The following is an 18,113-nucleotide window of genomic DNA, read 5'->3' as shown; positions in this document are numbered from 1 at the left end:
TGGGGGCTGGCGACGGCCGGAGCAGCGGCGGCGGGCTGTAGAGGTTCCCGGCATAAAAACAATGTCCCCACACAGCGGGGCGGCAGCGGGAGCTGACCGCCCCGTTTCACATACCTGCACTCCTGCTGCTTTTGGTAAGGCTCCGACGGGGCTTCTCAGTAAGCGCCGGCCAGCCAGTGTGCAGGAGATCTGTGTGTGGCTGTGAGGGTGCTCATTCAGTGAGGACCGACACGCCACTGCTGCTATCAGCAGCTTGCACTATCCCTGACCCTGCCTTTTGGAAGGGGGAAAGGGATGTGTATAAAATAGGAAGAAAAAAAAAATATCCTAAAAAAAAAATTCAAAGTAATTGTGGCTCAGCCACAGAGCTGTTACTACGTCGAGCACAGAAAAAACACTGAGGTACTCGGGGATATGGAGGGGTGGAGTGTGCTAAATTTAAATATTCAGTGCTGTTTCCTACGGAAGCCGTCCATATCCCAAGAGTACTCCAGTGACCCCTAGTGGATGAAAAAGAAATGGACTTATCCCCAATGGTTCGAGAAATCATGCAGGAAGTTCCTTCCCCTGAACCAGCTGCCCCTTAGGATTCCGTGTTCACCTGTCACTGGCGCAGCCCCAGAGGTCGTCGGGTTAAGACAGCCCAAGCGAAAATGCAGGTTCCGAGTATACAGACGTGGAGACCTCAAAAGAATATAAAGCAGAATCGTGATTCTGATCTGTCCCAAAGCATCAGTTGATCCTGATGCGAATTATCCAGTACCCTAGAGGACAATTGTTCCACAACCTACCTGCTCCGGATAAGGTCGAACCCCTGCTGTCGCATATGTCTCACAGATGGATCCCTCAGCAAGGCTGGCCCAGGAAAACGGCAGCCTGTTGGACCGACGATACATTGAGGGGTATACCTGGAGAGGTCTGATATCGTTTCCTGCTATCTGCGGGAAAAGGATAGGCAAACAAACATTGTTCGATACCTGAAATAGTGAATTCGGGTGTTTCCCGGCCGCCTACCGGAGCATGCCCAGCTCATCCGAAACAGAACAAGTCGATGTCATTTCTTCCTTGGCGTCAAACCCCGAGGGACCTGAAGTGACCGACCTCTTTACCTGCAGCACCAGACGAACTGCTGCACAATACGCCTCAATATCCTGAGATACTGGTTCAGACTCCACCGAAACATAATCAGTATCTCCTGTAACATGGAGGTTAGCAAGCTCCTTTTAGAAACCTGAAGACGTGCAGTCGGATGTCTCCAGGACCCAGAGACACTGGTTCGGACTAGAGATGAGCGGATTCGGTTTTACTCGGTTTTACTCGGTTCTCAAAACCGAATCTTATTGGCTATCCAAAACACGTGACATCCGTGAGCCAATAAGATTCGGTTTTGAGAACCGAGTAAAACCGAGTAAAACCGAATCCGCTCATCTCTAGTTCGGACTCCACCGAAAACAGACATCCTAGGTATCCCGGACATCCATTGCCTCCTTCCAGAATAGGTCTATCATCTGCAGCGTCGTGTAACACTGAGGTTAGCAACCTCCTTTTATAAACCTGGGGAGAAGAAATGACGGACGGGGTTTCTGGTAACGGTGACCTTACCTGCATAAGCTGAGCTGTTCAAACAGGAACGTCCTGCAGCTGCATTGAGGGGTAATTAGATGGCTCCACCGCACAATCTGCACATAACAGGGAATTCTCTGTCCTGGGTGTTACGTTTAATTAAACGAAAAGAGAAAAGACAGGTTAAAGAAGTGTAACCCTCTATAAACTCTGCACTATAACGTGCAGTGACAGGCGCATATCCCCTAAAGTTGGTGTCTTGTCCCCGCTATAAGCGTACCGAGCCACAGCTGCTATCTGGCTGACACCACAGACATTCCCCCAAATTACACACAGTATTACAGGTTGAGTATCCCATATCCAAATATTCCGAAATACGGAATATTCCGAAATACGGACTTTTTTGAGTGAGAGTGAAATAGTGAAACCTTTGTTTTCTGATGGCTCAATGTACACAAACTTTGTTTAATACACAAAGTTATTAAAAATATTGTATTAAATGACCTTCAGGCTGCGTGTATAAGGTGTATATGAAACATAAATGAATTGTGTGAATGTACACACACTTTGTTTAATGTACAAAGTTATAAAAAATATTGGCTAAAATTACCTTCCGGCTGTGTGTATAAGGTGTATATGAAACATAAATGTATTCTGTGCTTAGATTTAGGTCCCATCACCATGATATCTCATTATGGTATGCAATTATTCCAAAATACGGAAAAATCCAATATCCAAAATCCCTCTGGTCCCAAGCATTTTGGATTAGGGATACTCAACCTGTATTACCAAGTGACACAAAGGAGTAATAATAGGATTTTGGTACTTACCAGGTAAATCCTTTTCTTTGAATCCATAGGGGGCACTGGAGTACTCTTGGGATATGGACGGCGTAGCAGAAACAAAGGCACTGAATATTTAAATTTAGAACTCTCCACCCCTCCATATCCCAGAGTACCTCAGTGTACGACCTCAGTGTTTTTACTGAGCGAACTACTATAGAGAAGTTGACAATGGAGAATTCCTATAACATAACGGACAACAACAAAGTTGACCCATAACGTTACTGTCAACTAAACAGTTGACACCATAACCGATAGACCTTTATAATTTGAACCAATCGGTGAAAATGTGTTACCATAAGCTCCTCTGAGCTTAATACAAACCAGGTAAAATGTGTTACCCTAAGCTCCTCTGAGCTTAAAACAACCCAGGTAAAACTGCTCTGGGTGGGAGTACTCTTGGGACGTACCAAAGCTTCCCTCGTGGGCGGGAGAGCTGTTTGACACTTGTAACAGTAGGCAGCAAAAGCTAGATGCTGATGCCGCAACCGTTTCATAACGTGTAAACGCGCACAAACGTGTGCACTGAAGGCTATGTAGCCGCGTCGTAGACGCTCCACGACCAGCTGGTCCTGACATTCCCACAGAACCTGTGGGATGAGCTATTACTGACGTAGGCGACTGTAACTTAGCCTTAAAGTAAGCCTGACTTGTAGTCATTTTTATCCAACTGGATAATGTCTGCTGAGAAACTGGCTAACCCCAGTTGGCAGCATCATAGAGAACAAACAACGTATCCGTATTACGAACTGTAGACGTTCGGGACATATAGACGCGTAATGCGTGTACCACATTCAGAATTCTAGAATGTGCTGTTAACACAGGAACCACTATTGGTTTATTGATGTAAAGAATAAGAAATCGGAATTCGTCCGAAGTTCTGCTTTGTCATGAGAAAACTCAAATACGGTGGCTTGGAATACAAGGCACCCAAATATGAAAACAAAACACTTGCCGAAGCTAAGGCTAGAAGAAAACGTTTTCCAAGTGAGAAACTTAATCCCCATTTGTTGTAAGGGTTCAAAATATGAAAACTGTAAGAAATCTGAACCCAGCCTCAAGTCGCATGGCGCTGTAGGTGGGATAAATGGAGGCTGTATTTGATGACACCTTGTAGAAAAGGTGTGTACCGACGCAATAGAGTCAAACGTCTTTGAAAATAACTTGACCACACAGATACCTGCACCCTCAGTGCAGATAAACGCAGTTCTCCATCCCACCCCGTCTGTAAAATAACAGAATACGGGTAACTTGAAAGATGATGTCGGAAACTTCCGAGCTTCACACCCACCTATATAGGCACACCAAATTTTGTAATAATGAGCTGCCGTAAGCGGCTTCCTAGCTCGTAACATGGTTGGAATAACCGATACTGTAATGCCCTATTTCTTTTCTTAAGAGGGCGGTCTGAACCCCCACCCCGTCAACCGCAGCACATAGGTAAAGAGGGGTAAAAGAACGGTCCCTGTTGTAACAGGTTGGACGTATTATGAGCGGGCCAAGATCGTGTGCAAGTATTCCTTGGAGATTCGAGAAGCAAGCTCTCCGAAACCCATGAGATATCACTAGTATGACTGTGACGAACTGTCTTATGATCCGTTTTAGCAACGGAGAGAACAGCGGAAAATGGTGGAGCCAGATACACGAGGCTGTATGACCACACGAATGTGAGAACCTCCACCGCCCCTGCCCTTGTGATCTGTCGTTCTGTACACATACTGAGCGTTTGTAATTGTGGCGAGATGCCCTCATGTATACCTGAGGGTAACCCCACCTGTGGATTCACATATGAAACACCTCTGGATTTAATGCCCAGTTTTCAGGATATAAATCCCGACGGGTGAGATCATCTGTCTAACAGATGTCCACTCGCGGAATGAACCCCGTCGACAACATCACATAATGGTGTTCTGGGCAATTCAGGATTCGAGCTACCTGCCGCATTGCCATGCGGCTTCTTGGTCCTCCCTGGTTGTTGTGTATGCAACTCCCGTTGCGTTGTCTGACTGCACTTGGTCAGACTGAAAGCGAAGCATGTAGTGCATTGTAAATTGCACGGAGTTCCAGGACATTTATCGACAGCAATCTGTCGTGATCCGCTTTAGAACCCCTGTCGCTGATCTTTTTTAACTACAACTCCTGAACCTCTGAGACTCTCGTCCAGAGTATATACACCCTCGCCCCCCTGTGGGAAACGCGAGTGAAGCCCGGCGAACTAAAGCGCTTTGAAAACACATCATTATTCCTAACAGGCGAATACAGCAATGTACCGCTAGTGTGCGTGGCTTTTGCACTAATTACTAGATGGTATATTTGTTCTTGCTGGTGTAGTAGGTAAATGTCTGTGATTTACCGTATTTATAATCTTACCTAGGAATTGACGTCGTTCAGACGGAATTAGATGCGATTGTTTTTGAACTTGACCTGCCACCGTAGTATACATTAGTAGCGCAAGTAAGAGGAACTCTGTTGAGACAGAGTTCTTATGAGCAGATCGTCTAAGTATGGAACGATTGTCACTGGCAGGCTCTGAGATGAGCTATCCTCACCAACATCACTTTGGTAAATACCCGAGGCGTTGACAAGAAGCCAAATGGTAGAACCTGAAATCGTTAATGGTTGTGGCGTTTTGCAATCGCTAGAACCTGTGATGCGGTGACCCAACCGGAATGGGTAAATACGCATTGTGAAGATCAAGTGCAATTATGCAATTTTGTGGCTCCAAATATGCAAATACTAACCGCAGAAAATCCATTTTCAAACTGCAGTAAGTGACTTGCTGATTGAGACTGCGACGGAGCTGTCTGGTTTTGTTACCCCAAACAGAGGGGAATAAGTAACCCTGACTCTGTTGGTGTACTATGCCTGGAAATAAAAACAGCTGAAACCAGCAGAGACTAAATGGCAACCTGCCAAAACGTTCGACAGAGGCAGTCTTGTCCTTTAATCTGTAAATAGCGGAGACATCCATGAGTTGATGTCTGGAAACCCCGCAAATGTAACGTGTAAAGACGCGCTTCCACAATTGGAAAATGGAGATGGCCTAAGAGGTCGTCAAGCCACTGGCTTGCTGACTGTAGCGTCCTGTCGTTACAAGGCGTGACTGTTTTTGTACCACCGCCTTGAAAAGACTGAAGTCTAAAGGGATTAAACGCCGGCACAAGTATTTCCGTTTTGATACTGGATGCGGTAATGGCTGAATATCAAATTTAGGACCAAACAAGCTCTGGCCTTGTCGTGCTGAAACTAGCGACGATGAAAAGTGAGAATCGAAGTAACCGGCGTTAGCAGAAGCTTTACAGATATACTCTGCAGCTTCTCATTAACAGTGATCGTCATTGTTTCCATACATAGAGTCTAGTGACCCAAATGTATCTTGGGTCTTTATAATGTTTGACACAGACGAATTCACCAATGGCGGATCGCGTCATTTAGATGTGGAAACGATTAAATAGTGGTTAGAGTCTACTCAGTCTCTAAAAATGGAGACATTAACTCACTGGGTTTTAGCAATGCATGGTTGTCAAAAACCCCGCACTATCTGAGTGCTGGTCTAATGTACCCTTCTCACTCGTAGTTATCGCTGTGAGATTTGACATAGAATCGTGCATTAAATTATAAGACCAGTTAAATAAACACCCTGGTACCCAAAGGGAAATTGGCCCTTTGGAAAGACTGTCCTTCGTTAGAGCTGGCGGAGTAACTTCCGAGACTCCGATGTTACCGCTCCTGTCGTGTTTAATTTGAATTGCCAATGCTTAACATAGGATCTTTAAAATTATTTTTAGTCTGCGCTGGAGCCTTACTCCCTATGCAGACAGACACCACCATAGGCAACGAACAGACACTTGCACGACTTAGTGAAGTTATTATGTGTCATATATATATATTTATTGCTGAAAAGCATATCTTTATGCTGAAAAGCAGTTCACATGGGCAGCCTATGTGAAACCCGAACCAAATTCCCACTAACACCCCTGCGCCTCTGGTGGCTTAGAGATGTAGGGCAGGAATGTTCCGGAATTACAAACTGTAAAACAACAGGAAGCATGGTTAAAATGGCCCCTTTGCCATGCTGACCCTGATAATCACAGAGCAAGTTACAATTGTTTCAGTGTTAATATAGCCTATTATACAGTGATAATCACAGGCAGGGTACAACTCATGCTCTATGAATAAATATATATATAGGCTCAATAGCCTATGATAATTACAGACATTAATATAGGCTCAATAGCCTATTATACAGCATTAATATAGGCTCAATAGCCTATTATACAGTGATAATCACAGACATTAATATAGGCTCAATAGCCTATCACAGGACAGGTTACAATACATGTCTGCATTATTTACAGTGATAATGAATACCTGTCCTATATATATAGCTGCATATACATAAACTGTGGCTGCTTCATATAGGTATTTTACATACCCTTGCCGCTGTGATCCGCCAGATTCCACCGCCCCCCTTCCCCCCTGTAACGCTGTGTCTCCGCGGGAAGCCCGGGAAGACTTGCAGGGAGGCCTTCTTGCAGCCTCTTAGCGCTGGCAACTCTGCGGGTGGATGGTGCTGGGCGGCCGGACGGAGCGGCGGCCCGGTTGTCACCCTGTTAGCGCTGGGAACTGAGTGAGCGTCTGCGGGTGGATGGTGCTGGGCGGCCGGACGGAGCGGCTGGGACGGGCGGACGGAGCGCTGCCGTATGGAGCGACTCTCAGACGTAGCGTCTGTATTTTCCGATCCTGGCTGCGACGGGGCTTCTTAGGTGTAAGCTCCGTCCAGCTGTCCAGTCATGGCTGCGACGGGGCTTCTATGTGTAAGCTCCGTCCAGCTTTCAAGTCATCTTAGTCATGGCTGCGACGGGGCTTCTATGTGTAAGCTCCGTCCAGCTCTCCAGTCATGGCTGCGACGGGGCTTCTATGTGTAAGCTCCGTCCAGCTGTTGCAGGAGCAGTGGGCTGCCTGTGGCTGTGAGGGTGCTCTTTGTGAGGACCGACACGCCATGCGCTGTCCGTGCAGCGGCACTATCCCGGACCCATGTTTTTCTTGAAACTGGGAAGGGATGTGCTATTGAAAAAAGTAAAAATGAAAAATTAATAAAATCTTCCACAAAGTGTGGGAATCCCACAAGCCGATGTTAGTGCTTTGAGCACAGAAAAAACACTGAGGTCGTACACTGAGGTACTCTGGGATATGGAGGGGTGGAGAGTTCTAAATTTAAATATTCAGTGCCTTTGTTTCTGCTACGCCGTCCATATCCCAAGAGTACTCCAGTGACCCCTAGTGGATGAAAAAGAAAAAGGGGTGACAACACCCGTGTATGTAGTGTACTGCTAATTCAGTAAGCTCCGCTGGTTGCCCAAAATGGCGGGCAGCCTGTCAGTAAAGCCGGGGGAAAAATCAATGTGGCAGGGTGAAGAAATGTGGGACGTGAACCCAGGTCTTCTATATTATTGTAAATATTCAGTGAGCCTAACTGTGCCCTGATAAAGAGCAGTAGTGAGCTGACTCCATATACCATAAACAGGGGACTCCGTGTTGAATTAACAGCACTAGCCCCCCTTACAAAGGGGCACTGACCTTAGCGTTAGGTTTAAGCCCCCCCCACTCTGGCGCCTATCTTTAAAATTGACGGCGCTAGTTGATTATATACATAATACAAACTATATAAAATATAATATATCTACAAGATATGTATATAATAAGATTTTACTTACCGATAAATCTATTTCTCGTAGTCCGTAGTGGATGCTGGGACTCCGTCAGGACCATGGGGAATAGCGGCTCCGCAGGAGACAGGGCACAAAATAAAAGCTTAAGGATCAGGTGGTGTGCACTGGCTCCTCCCCCTATGACCCTCCTCCAAGCCTCAGTTAGGATACTGTGCCCGGACGAGCGTACATAATAAGGAAGGATATTGAATCCCGGGTAAGACTCATACCAGCCACACCAATCACACCGTACAACTTGTGATCTGAACCCAGTTAACAGTATGATAAACGCAAAGGAGCCTCTGAAAAGATGGCTCACAACAATAATAACCCGAATCTTTGTAACAATAACTATATACAAGTATTGCAGACAATCCGCACTAGGGATGGGCGCCCAGCATCCACTACGGACTACGAGAAATAGATTTATCGGTAAGTAAAATCTTATTTTCTCTGACGTCCTAGTGGATGCTGGGACTCCGTAAGGACCATGGGGATTATACCAAAGCTCCCAAACGGGCGGGAGAGTGCGGATGACTCTGCAGCACCGAATGAGAGAACTCCAGGTCCTCCTCAGCCAGGGTATCAAATTTGTAGAATTTAGCAAACGTGTTTGCCCCTGACCAAGTAGCTGCTCGGCAAAGTTGTAAAGCCGAGACCCCTCGGGCAGCCGCCCAAGATGAGCCCACTTTCCTTGTGGAATGGGCTTTTACTGATTTTGGCTGTGGCAATCCTGCCACAGAATGTGCAAGCTGAATTGTACTACAAATCCAACGAGCAATCGTCTGCTTAGAAGCAGGAGCACCCAGCTTGTTGGGTGCATACAGGATAAACAGCGAGTCAGATTTTCTGACTCCAGCCGTCCTGGAAACATATATTTTCAAGGCCCTGACAACGTCAAGCAACTTAGAGTCCTCTAAGTCCCTGGTAGCCGCAGGTACCACAATAGGTTGGTTCATGTGAAATGCAGAAACCACCTTAGGTAGAAATTGAGGACGAGTCCTCAATTCCGCCCTGTCAGAATGAAAAATTAAGTAAGGGCTTTTATATGATAAAGCCGCCAATTCTGACACACGCCTGGCTGAAGCCAAGGCTAACAGCATCGACACCTTCCATGTGAGATATTTTAAGTCCACAGTGGAAAGTGGTTCAAACCAATGTGACTTTAGAAAACTCAACACCACATTGAGATCCCAAGGTGCCACTGGAGGCACAAAAGGAGGCTGTATGTGCAGGACCCCTTTTACAAATGTCTGAACTTCAGGTACTGAAGCCAGTTCTTTCTGGAAGAAAATCGACAGGGCCGAAATTTGAACCTTAATGGACCCTAATTTTAGGCCCATAGACAGTCCTGTTTGCAGGAAATGAAGGAAACGACCCAGTTGAAATTCCTCTGTAGGGGCCTTCTTGGCCTCACACCACGCAACATATTTACGCCAAATGCGGTGATAATGTTTTGCGGTTACGTCCTTCCTGGCTTTGACCAGAGTAGGGATGACTTCTTCTGGAATGCCTTTTTCCCTCAGGATCCGGCGTTCAACCGCCATGCCGTCAAACGCAGCCGCGGTAAGTCCTGGAACAGACAAGGCCCCTGCAGTAGCAGGTCCTTTCTTAGAGGTAGAGGCCACGGTTCGTCCGTGAGCATCTCTTGAAGTTCCGGGTACCAAGTCCGTCTTGGCCAATCCGGAACCACGAGTATAGTTCTTACTCCTCTCCTTCTTATGATTCTCAGTACTTTTGGTATGAGAGGCAGAGGAGGGAACACATACACTGACTGGTACACCCACGGCGTTACCAGAGCGTCCACTGCTATTGCCTGAGGGTCCCTTGACCTGGCGCAATATCTGTCCAGTTTTTTGTTTAGACGTGACGCCATCATGTCCACCTTTGGTTTTTCCCAACGGTTTACAATCAGGTGGAAGACTTCTGGGTGAAGTCCCCACTCTCCCGGGTGAAGGTCGTGTCTGCTGAGGAAGTCTGCTTCCCAGTTGTCCACTCCCGGAATGAATACTGCTGACAGTGCTATCACATGATTTTCCGCCCAGCGAAGAATCCTTGCAGCTTCTGCCATTGCCCTCCTGCTTCTCGTGCCGCCCTGTCTGTTTACGTGGGCGACTGACGTGATGTTGTCCGATTGGATCAACACCGCCTGACCCTGAAGCAGAGGTTTTGCTTGACTTAGGGCATTGTAAATGGCCCTTAGTTCCAGAATGTTTATATGAAGAGATGTTTCCAAGCTTGACCACAGGCCCTGGAAATTCCTTCCCTGTGTGACTGCTCCCCAGCCTCTCAGGCTGGCATCCGTGGTTACCAGGATCCAATCCTGAATGCCAAATCTGCGGCCCTCTAGTAGATGAGCACTCTGCAGCCACCACAGGAGAGACACCCTTGTCCTTGGCGACAGGGTTATCCGCTGATGCATCTGCAGATGCGATCCGGACCATTTGTCCAGTAGATCCCACTGAAATGTTCTTGCATGGAATCTTCCGAATGGAATCGCTTCGTAAGAAGCCACCATTTTCCCCAGGACCCTCGTGCACTGATGCACTGAGACCTGTCCTGGTTTTAGGAGGTTCCTGACTAGCTCGGATAACTCCCTGGCCTTCTCCTCCGGGAGAAACACCTTCTTCTGGACTGTGTCCAGAATCATTCCTAGGAACAGTAGACGTGTCGTTGGAATCAGCTGCGATTTTGGAATATTTAGAATCCACCCATGCTGACGTAACACTACCTGAGATAGTGCTACTCCGACTTCTAACTGTTCCCTGGATCTTGCCCTTATCAGGAGATCGTCCAAGTAAGGGATAATTAAAATGCCTTTTCTTCGTAGAAGAATCATCATTTCGGCCATTACCTTGGTAAAGACCCGAGGTGCCGTGGACAATCCAAACGGCAGCGTCTGAAACTGATAATGACAGTTTTGTACTACAAACCTGAGGTACCCTTGGTGAGAAGGGTATATCGGGACGTGGAGATAAGCATCTTTGATGTCCAGAGACACCATATAGTCCCCTTCTTCCAGGTTTGCTATCACTGCTCTGAGTGACTCCATCTTGAATTTGAACCTTTTTATGTAAGTGTTCAAGGATTTCAGATTTAAAATTGGTCTCACCGAGCCGTCCGGCTTCGGTACCACAAACAGCGTGGAATAATACCCCTTTCCTTGTTGCAGGAGGGGTACCTTGATTATCACCTGCTGGGAATACAGCTTGTGAATGGCTTCCAAAACTGCCTCCCTGTCGGAGGGAGACTTTGGTAAAGCAGACTTCAGGAAACGACGAGGGGGAAACGCCTCGAATTCCAGTTTGTACCCCTGCGATACTACCTGTAGAATCCAGGGATCCACTTGCGAGTGAGCCCACTGCGCGTTGAAATTCTTGAGACGGGCCCCCACCATATCTGAGTCTGCTTGTAAAGCCCCAGCGTCATGCTGAAGACTTGGCAGAAGCAGGGGAGGGCTTCTGCTCCTGTGAAGCGGCTGCATGGTGCAGTCTTTTTCCTCTTCCTCTGCCCCGGGGCAGAAAAGAATGGCCTTTTGCTCGCTTGTACTTATGGGAACGAAAGGACTGAGTTTGAAAAGACGGTGTCTTTTTCTGCTGATGTGGAGTGACCTGGGGTAAAAAGGTGGATTTTCCAGCCGTTGCCGTGGCCACCAGGTCCGATAGACCAGCCCCAAATAACTCCTCCCCTTTATACGGCAATACTTCCATGTGCCGTTTGGAATCCGCATCCCCTGACCACTGTCGCGTCCATAACGCTCTTCTGGCAGAGATGGACATAGCACTTACTCTTGATGCCAGGGTGCAAATATCCCTCTGTGCATCACGCATATATAGTAATGCATCCTTTAAATGTTCTATAGTTAACAAAATATTGTCCCTATCCAGGGTATCAATATTCTCAGTCAGGGAATCCGACCATGCGACTCCAGCACTGCACATCCAGGCTGAGGCGATTGCTGGTCGCAGTATAACACCAGTATGTGTGTATATACTTTTTAGGATATTTTCCAGCCTTCTATCAGCTGGTTCTTTGAGGGCGGCCGTATCAGGAGACGGTAACGCTACTTGTTTTGATAAACGTGTGAGCGCCTTATCTACCCTAGGGGGTGTTTCCCAACGCGCCCTAACCTCTGGCGGGAAAGGATATAATGCTAATAATTTTTTAGAAATTAGCTGTTTTTTATCGGGGGAAACCCACGCTTTTTCACACACCTCATTTATTTCCTCTGACTCAGGAAAAAATATTGGTAGTTTTTTCTCACCCCACATAATACCCTTCTTTGTGGTACTTGTAGTGTCAGAAAGGTTCAATGCCTCTTTCATTGCCGTGATCATGTAACGTGTGGCCCTACTGGACATTACGTTTGTCTCGTCACCGTCGACACTAGACTCAGTATCTGTGTCAGGGTCTGTGTCGACCCACTGAGGTAACGGGCGTTTTAGCGCCCCTGACGGTGTCTGAGACGCCTGGACAGGCACTAATTGATTTGCCGGCTGTCTCATGTCGTCAACAGTTTTTTGCAAATTGCTGACATTATCACTTATTTGTTTAAATACAATCATCCAGTCAGGTGTCGACTCCCTAGGGGGTGACATCACCAACACAGGCAACTGCTCCGCCTCCACATAATTTTCCTCCTCATACATGTCGACACACGCGTACCGACACACAGCACACACACCGGGAATGCTCTGATAGAGGACAGGACCCCACTTAGCCCTTTGGAGAGACAGAGGGAGAGTCTGCCAGCACACACCCAGCGCTATATATATATATATACAGGGATAACCTTATATAAGTGTTACTCCCTTATAGCTGCTGTTAATATATTTATTTGCTGCCAAACGTGCCCCCCCTTCTCTTTTTTACCCTGATTCTGAAGCAGGACTGCAGGGGAGAGTCAGGGAGCCGTCCTTCCAGCGGAGCTGTGAGGGAAAATGGCGCTTGTGTGCTGAGGAGATAGGCTCCGCCCCTTCACGACGTCCTTATCTCCCGCTTTTTTGTGTAAAATGGCAGGGGATTAAAATACATCCATATAGCCCAGGAGCTATATGTGATGTATTCTGTTTTGCCACCTAAGGTATTCTGTTATATTGCGTCTCAGGGCGCTCCCCCCCAGCGCCCTGCACCCTCAGTGACCGGAGTGTGAAGTGTGCTGAGAGCAATGGCGCACAGCTGCGGTGCTGTGCGCTACCTTAGTCTGAAGACAGGATGTCTTCTGCCGCCGATTTCACCGGACCTCTTCGTCTCTTCTGGCTCTGTAAGGGGGACGGCGGCGCGGCTCCGGTGACCCATCCAGGCTGAACCTGTGATCGTCCCTCTGGAGCTAGTGTCCAGTAGCCTAAGAAACCCGATCCACTCTGCACTCAGGTGAGTCCGTTTCTTCTCCCCTTAGTCCCACGATGCAGTGAGCCTGTTGCCAGCAGGACTCACTGAAAATAAAAAAAAAACCTAACTAAACTTTTATTCTAAGCAGCTCAGGAGAGCCACCTAGATTGCACCCTTCTCGGCCGGGCACAAAAATCTAACTGAGGCTTGGAGGAGGGTCATAGGGGGAGGAGCCAGTGCACACCACCTGATCCTTAAGCTTTTATTTTGTGCCCTGTCTCCTGCGGAGCCGCTATTCCCCATGGTCCTTACGGAGTCCCAGCATCCACTAGGACGTCAGAGAAATATATATATATATATATATATATATATATATATATATATATATATATATATATATATATATATATATATATATATATATACATACACATACATACAATATATATATATATATGTATGCTACAGGAGGAACACCTTGAGAAAAGACCACTCACTGCAGTGATAAGATCCTGACACTCACAGCAAGCAGTGGAGTCCGGGTAGAGGATTCCCCTGCAGAGAGGAAATGGCCGCCAGCACCAACCAAGCCGCAGGTGGCCGCCGGGAGCCGAGGTCCAAGACCGGAGGAAGCCCCGCCCCCCGTTATGTGCACTGCAACCCGGGCGCTTCATGAGCCACAGAAGCCTCTTAATTTAAAACCTGTAGCCTTCCTGCCCTAAGACAGCGGGGAGCGTCCTGCCTCCCCCGCCGTTCACACGCGCCGCTGCCAGGGAGCTGAGCCCGCCGAGCAGAGCGGGAGAAAGCTCCGCCCCCTCTGCACGAACTGTGTTCTGTATGAAGCTCCCGCGCAAACATTAGCAGGGAGCGCCCTGCATCCCCTGACGGCCCTGTGAGCCGCTGCTGGGGAGCGGGGGCGCTTAGCCCGCCGGGTCGAGCGGGATTAAGCTCCGCCCCCCTAGTAATGGCGCCTAAATATAAAGGTGCCATCTAAAATTAAAATCTTTTCCTTTTTGTCATGCATTACACAGAGGGGTGTTAGACCAGGGTCGTGGCCCCCATGTATGGGAGCAGGGAGTGAATAAAAGACACAGCACACATCATCACAGTTTTAGATTGGTGTCTGTACTCACCGCTGTTGTCCTGATGGAGTGGCCCCGACACGCGCCGCACGCAGCGGTGTCCGGCCGCATATACTCACCGCCCGGAATCTTCTGGTGGTGGATCGGCCCCGACACACGCCGCACGCAGCGGTGTCCGCCATCTCAGGAGAGCTCAGTGTCTCCCTCAGCCGGGGCCCATCCCGAGCCGCATGCAGCTGCGATGGGACCCCGCCGGCAGCTCCCGCGGAGCAGACTGGCAGTGGCAGAGCTGCCAGTCTGTGTGTGTAAGTAAGAAAAATAAAATAATAAAGAAAAAAAATTCTTCAGCTAAACCCAAGTGAACCAGCTACCTCGGGCACTAACTAAGACTGGCTTGGAGGGGAGATAGTAGGGGAGGAGCTAGCCACAGTGTGAGAATTTTAAAGTGCCAGCTCACAATTACTGCCTACTATTTCCCCATTGTAACTACGCTCCAGTGGCCCCTAGTGGATGAAGGAGAAATTTATGTGCCCCCCCTCTCTTTTTACCCTTTCTACCGTGAGTCTGCAGGGGAGAGCCTGGGGAGCTTCCTCTCAGCGGAGCTGTGGAGAGAAAATGGCGCTGGTGAGTGCTGAGGTAGAAGGCCCCGCCCCCTCAGCGGCAGGCTTCTCCCGCGATTTTGTGTAAAATTAATGGCGGGGGCTCATGCATATAACAGTATCCAACTGTATATATGCTGCTTTTGCCAGGAGGTACTTAATTGCTGCCAAGGGCGCCCCCCCCTGCGCCCTGCACCCTACAGTGACCGGAGTGTGTGGGTTAGTGTGGGCGCAATGGCGCACAGCTGCAGTGCTGTGCGCTACCTCATATGAAGACAGGAGTCTTCTGCCGCCGATTTTGACGTCTTCTTGCTTCAACCCGCCGGCTTCTGTCTTCTGGCTCTGCGAGGGGGACGGCGGCGCGGCTCCGGGAACGGACGACAAGGTTAGGTTCCTGTGTTCGATCCCTCTGGAGCTAATGGTGTCCAGTAGCCAAAGAAGCGCAACCTAGCCGCAGTTAGTAGGTCTGCTTCTCTCCCCTCAGTCCCACGTAGCAGAGAGTCTGTTGCCAGCAGATCTCTCTGAAAATAAAAAATCTAACTAAAATACTTTCTTATTAGCAAGCTCAGGAGAGCTCACTAAAATGCACCCAGCTCTGCCCGGGCACAGATTCTAACTGAGGTCTGGAGGAGGGGCATAGAGGGAGGAGCCAGTGCACACGAGTAGTACTAAATCTTTCTTCGAGTGCCCAGTCTCCTGCGGAGCCCGTCTATTCCCCATGGTCCTTACGGAGTCCCCAGCATCCACTAGGACGTTAGAGAAACTTAAGCTCCTCCTCTATGGTCAGGATTATCACTTAAACTTTCGTAATGTACTTCGCGGACGGACAACGGTATCTCCTGGAAAACATGCATCATGCTACCATTCATCTTTCTGTGTAAATCTAGGTCAGAAACGTATGTATCTGCAGGTGTAGCTTCCAGACTTACAAGCCCAGTGGGAAATCTACAACTGCTACAAGGACCTTTGGGCTGAACGCAGCGATAATACCAACCTAGTAACACAAACCAGCATCAGGATACAACCTCGTCCCATGAATCCGCTCACTGGTAGCTTACTAATCACACTTGTAGTAAATGTAAAATACAAGCCATGGCACATTGTTCTGCCAGGAGGCAATACTCACAGCTCTATGTCTCTGCTCTGGGCTCCGGCCTCTATCAGCTCTCCGGTCTCTGTTTGGGGTGACTGATCTCAGTCTCTCTGGGGTATGCTTTGTGGTATCTGAGTGTTTACGCCTTTCTATGTTGCTCTTGCGAGGACTGCTCCGTGACCTATGAGATAAAGGGTGTGTGAGGGAAGGTAACAAAGCACAAACAGATTGCAGCACCATCATGGTCAGCTGACCGCGGTTACCTGCTCCCGGAGCTCCTGTCAGCAGAGGAGGACGACGCGCGTCTCTCTTTAGAGGAACCACTGCAGGAAAGAAGACAAATACGGGCCGTGTTTTATGATCATACAGATGGAACGGATACAAAGTGGTCACCATCTCGTGCACAGGAAGAAGAGCTCACAATTACCTTTTCGTCTTCTTGTCCTTAGTTTTGCGTTTGCTTTTCGAGCTGGATGACCTGGAAATATCAAAAAAGAAAAGAAAACTGATCAGACAAAAAAAAAGAAATAAATAGAAAATTCAACAAATCTTGTCCTAAAGGGGAAGATTCATTAAGGTGTAGCTTCCTTCCTGGATAGACTACATTGTAGCAGTGCATGTTCTGATGAGACCTTACAGGTAAGTGAACCCCAAAGGTGTGTGACCACGTCTGACATAAGCCTCACCTGTGCTTCCTCTTCTTAGAGTTTGATGAGGACCTGGAAGAAGTAGAAAACATAAGGAGTCGCTATCAGACAGAGGTCACAGGACACAGAGGGGGGGGGGGGGGGGGGGGGAGTACACACAATAACAAAAAAAAAAAAAATGTTTTTTATATATATATAAAAATAAGAATTTACTTACCGATAATTCTATTTCTCGTAGTCCGTAGTGGATGCTGGGGACTCCGTAAGGACCATGGGGAATAGCGGCTCCGCAGGAGACTGGGCACATCTAAAGAAAGCTTTAGGACTATCTGGTGTGCACTGGCTCCTCCCCCTATGACCCTCCTCCAAGCCTCAGTTAGGATACTGTGCCCGGACGAGCGTACACAATAAGGAAGGATTTTGAATCCCGGGTAAGACTCATACCAGCCACACCAATCACACCGTATAACTTGTGATCTGAACCCAGTTAACAGCATGATAACAGAGGAGCCTCTAGAAAAGATGGCTCACTACAGCAATAACCCGATTTTTTGGTAACAATAACTATGTACCAGTATTGCAGACAATCCGCACTTGGGATGGGCGCCCAGCATCCACTACGGACTATGAGAAATAGAATTATCGGTAAGTAAATTCTTATTTTCTCTAACGTCCTAAGTGGATGCTGGGGACTCCGTAAGGACCATGGGGATTATACCAAAGCTCCCAAACGGGCGGGAGAGTGCGGATGACTCTGCAGCACCAAATGAGAGAACTCCAGGTCCTCCTCAGCCAGGATATCAATTTTGTAGAATTTTACAAACGTATTTGCTCCTGACCAAGTAGCTGCTCGGCAAAGTTGTAAAGCCGAGACCCCTCGGGCAGCCGCCCAAGATGAGCCCACCTTCCTTGTGGAGTGGGCATTTACAGATTTTTGGCTGTGGCAGGCCTGCCACAGAATGTGCAAGCTGAATTGTACTACAATCCAACGAGCAATAGTCTGCTTAGAAGCAGGAGCACCCAGCTTGTTGGGTGCATACAGGATAAACAGCGAGTCAGATTTCCTGACTCCAGCCCTCCTGGAAACATATATTTTCAGGGTCCTGACAACGTCTAGCAACTTGGAGTCCTCCAAGTCCCTAGTAGCCGCAGGCACCACAAATAGGTTGGTTCAGGTGAAACGCTGAAACCACCTTAGGGAGAAACTGAGGACGAGTACTCAATTCCGCCCTGTCCGAATGGAAC

At 48.0% G+C, this 18,113-nt stretch overlaps 1 protein-coding gene across 4 annotated transcripts in view; it reads right to left on the bottom strand.

The window, feature by feature from the left end:
* The window catches only part of LOC134945910 (serine/arginine repetitive matrix protein 2-like), a 115,263-nt gene that overhangs the window by 70,145 nt on the left and 27,005 nt on the right, over positions 1–18,113 (bottom strand). For all 4 annotated transcript variants that reach the window (XM_063935467.1, XM_063935468.1, XM_063935470.1 and 1 more), the window contains exons 7-10: positions 16,908–16,940; positions 16,649–16,699; positions 16,485–16,544; positions 16,255–16,402 (exon numbers count right to left, since the gene is read on the bottom strand). In XM_063935467.1, the coding sequence (XP_063791537.1) occupies positions 16,255–16,402; positions 16,485–16,544; positions 16,649–16,699; positions 16,908–16,940 (292 nt within the window). The remainder of the gene's footprint in view (positions 1–16,254; positions 16,403–16,484; positions 16,545–16,648; positions 16,700–16,907; positions 16,941–18,113) is intronic.

The sequence above is a fragment of the Pseudophryne corroboree genome, chromosome 7 (assembly GCF_028390025.1).
Source record: "Pseudophryne corroboree isolate aPseCor3 chromosome 7, aPseCor3.hap2, whole genome shotgun sequence".
NCBI lineage: Eukaryota > Metazoa > Chordata > Amphibia > Anura > Myobatrachidae > Pseudophryne > Pseudophryne corroboree.
Note: the sequence above shows the minus strand (reverse complement) of the source record. Positions and strands in the feature narration are given on the sequence as shown.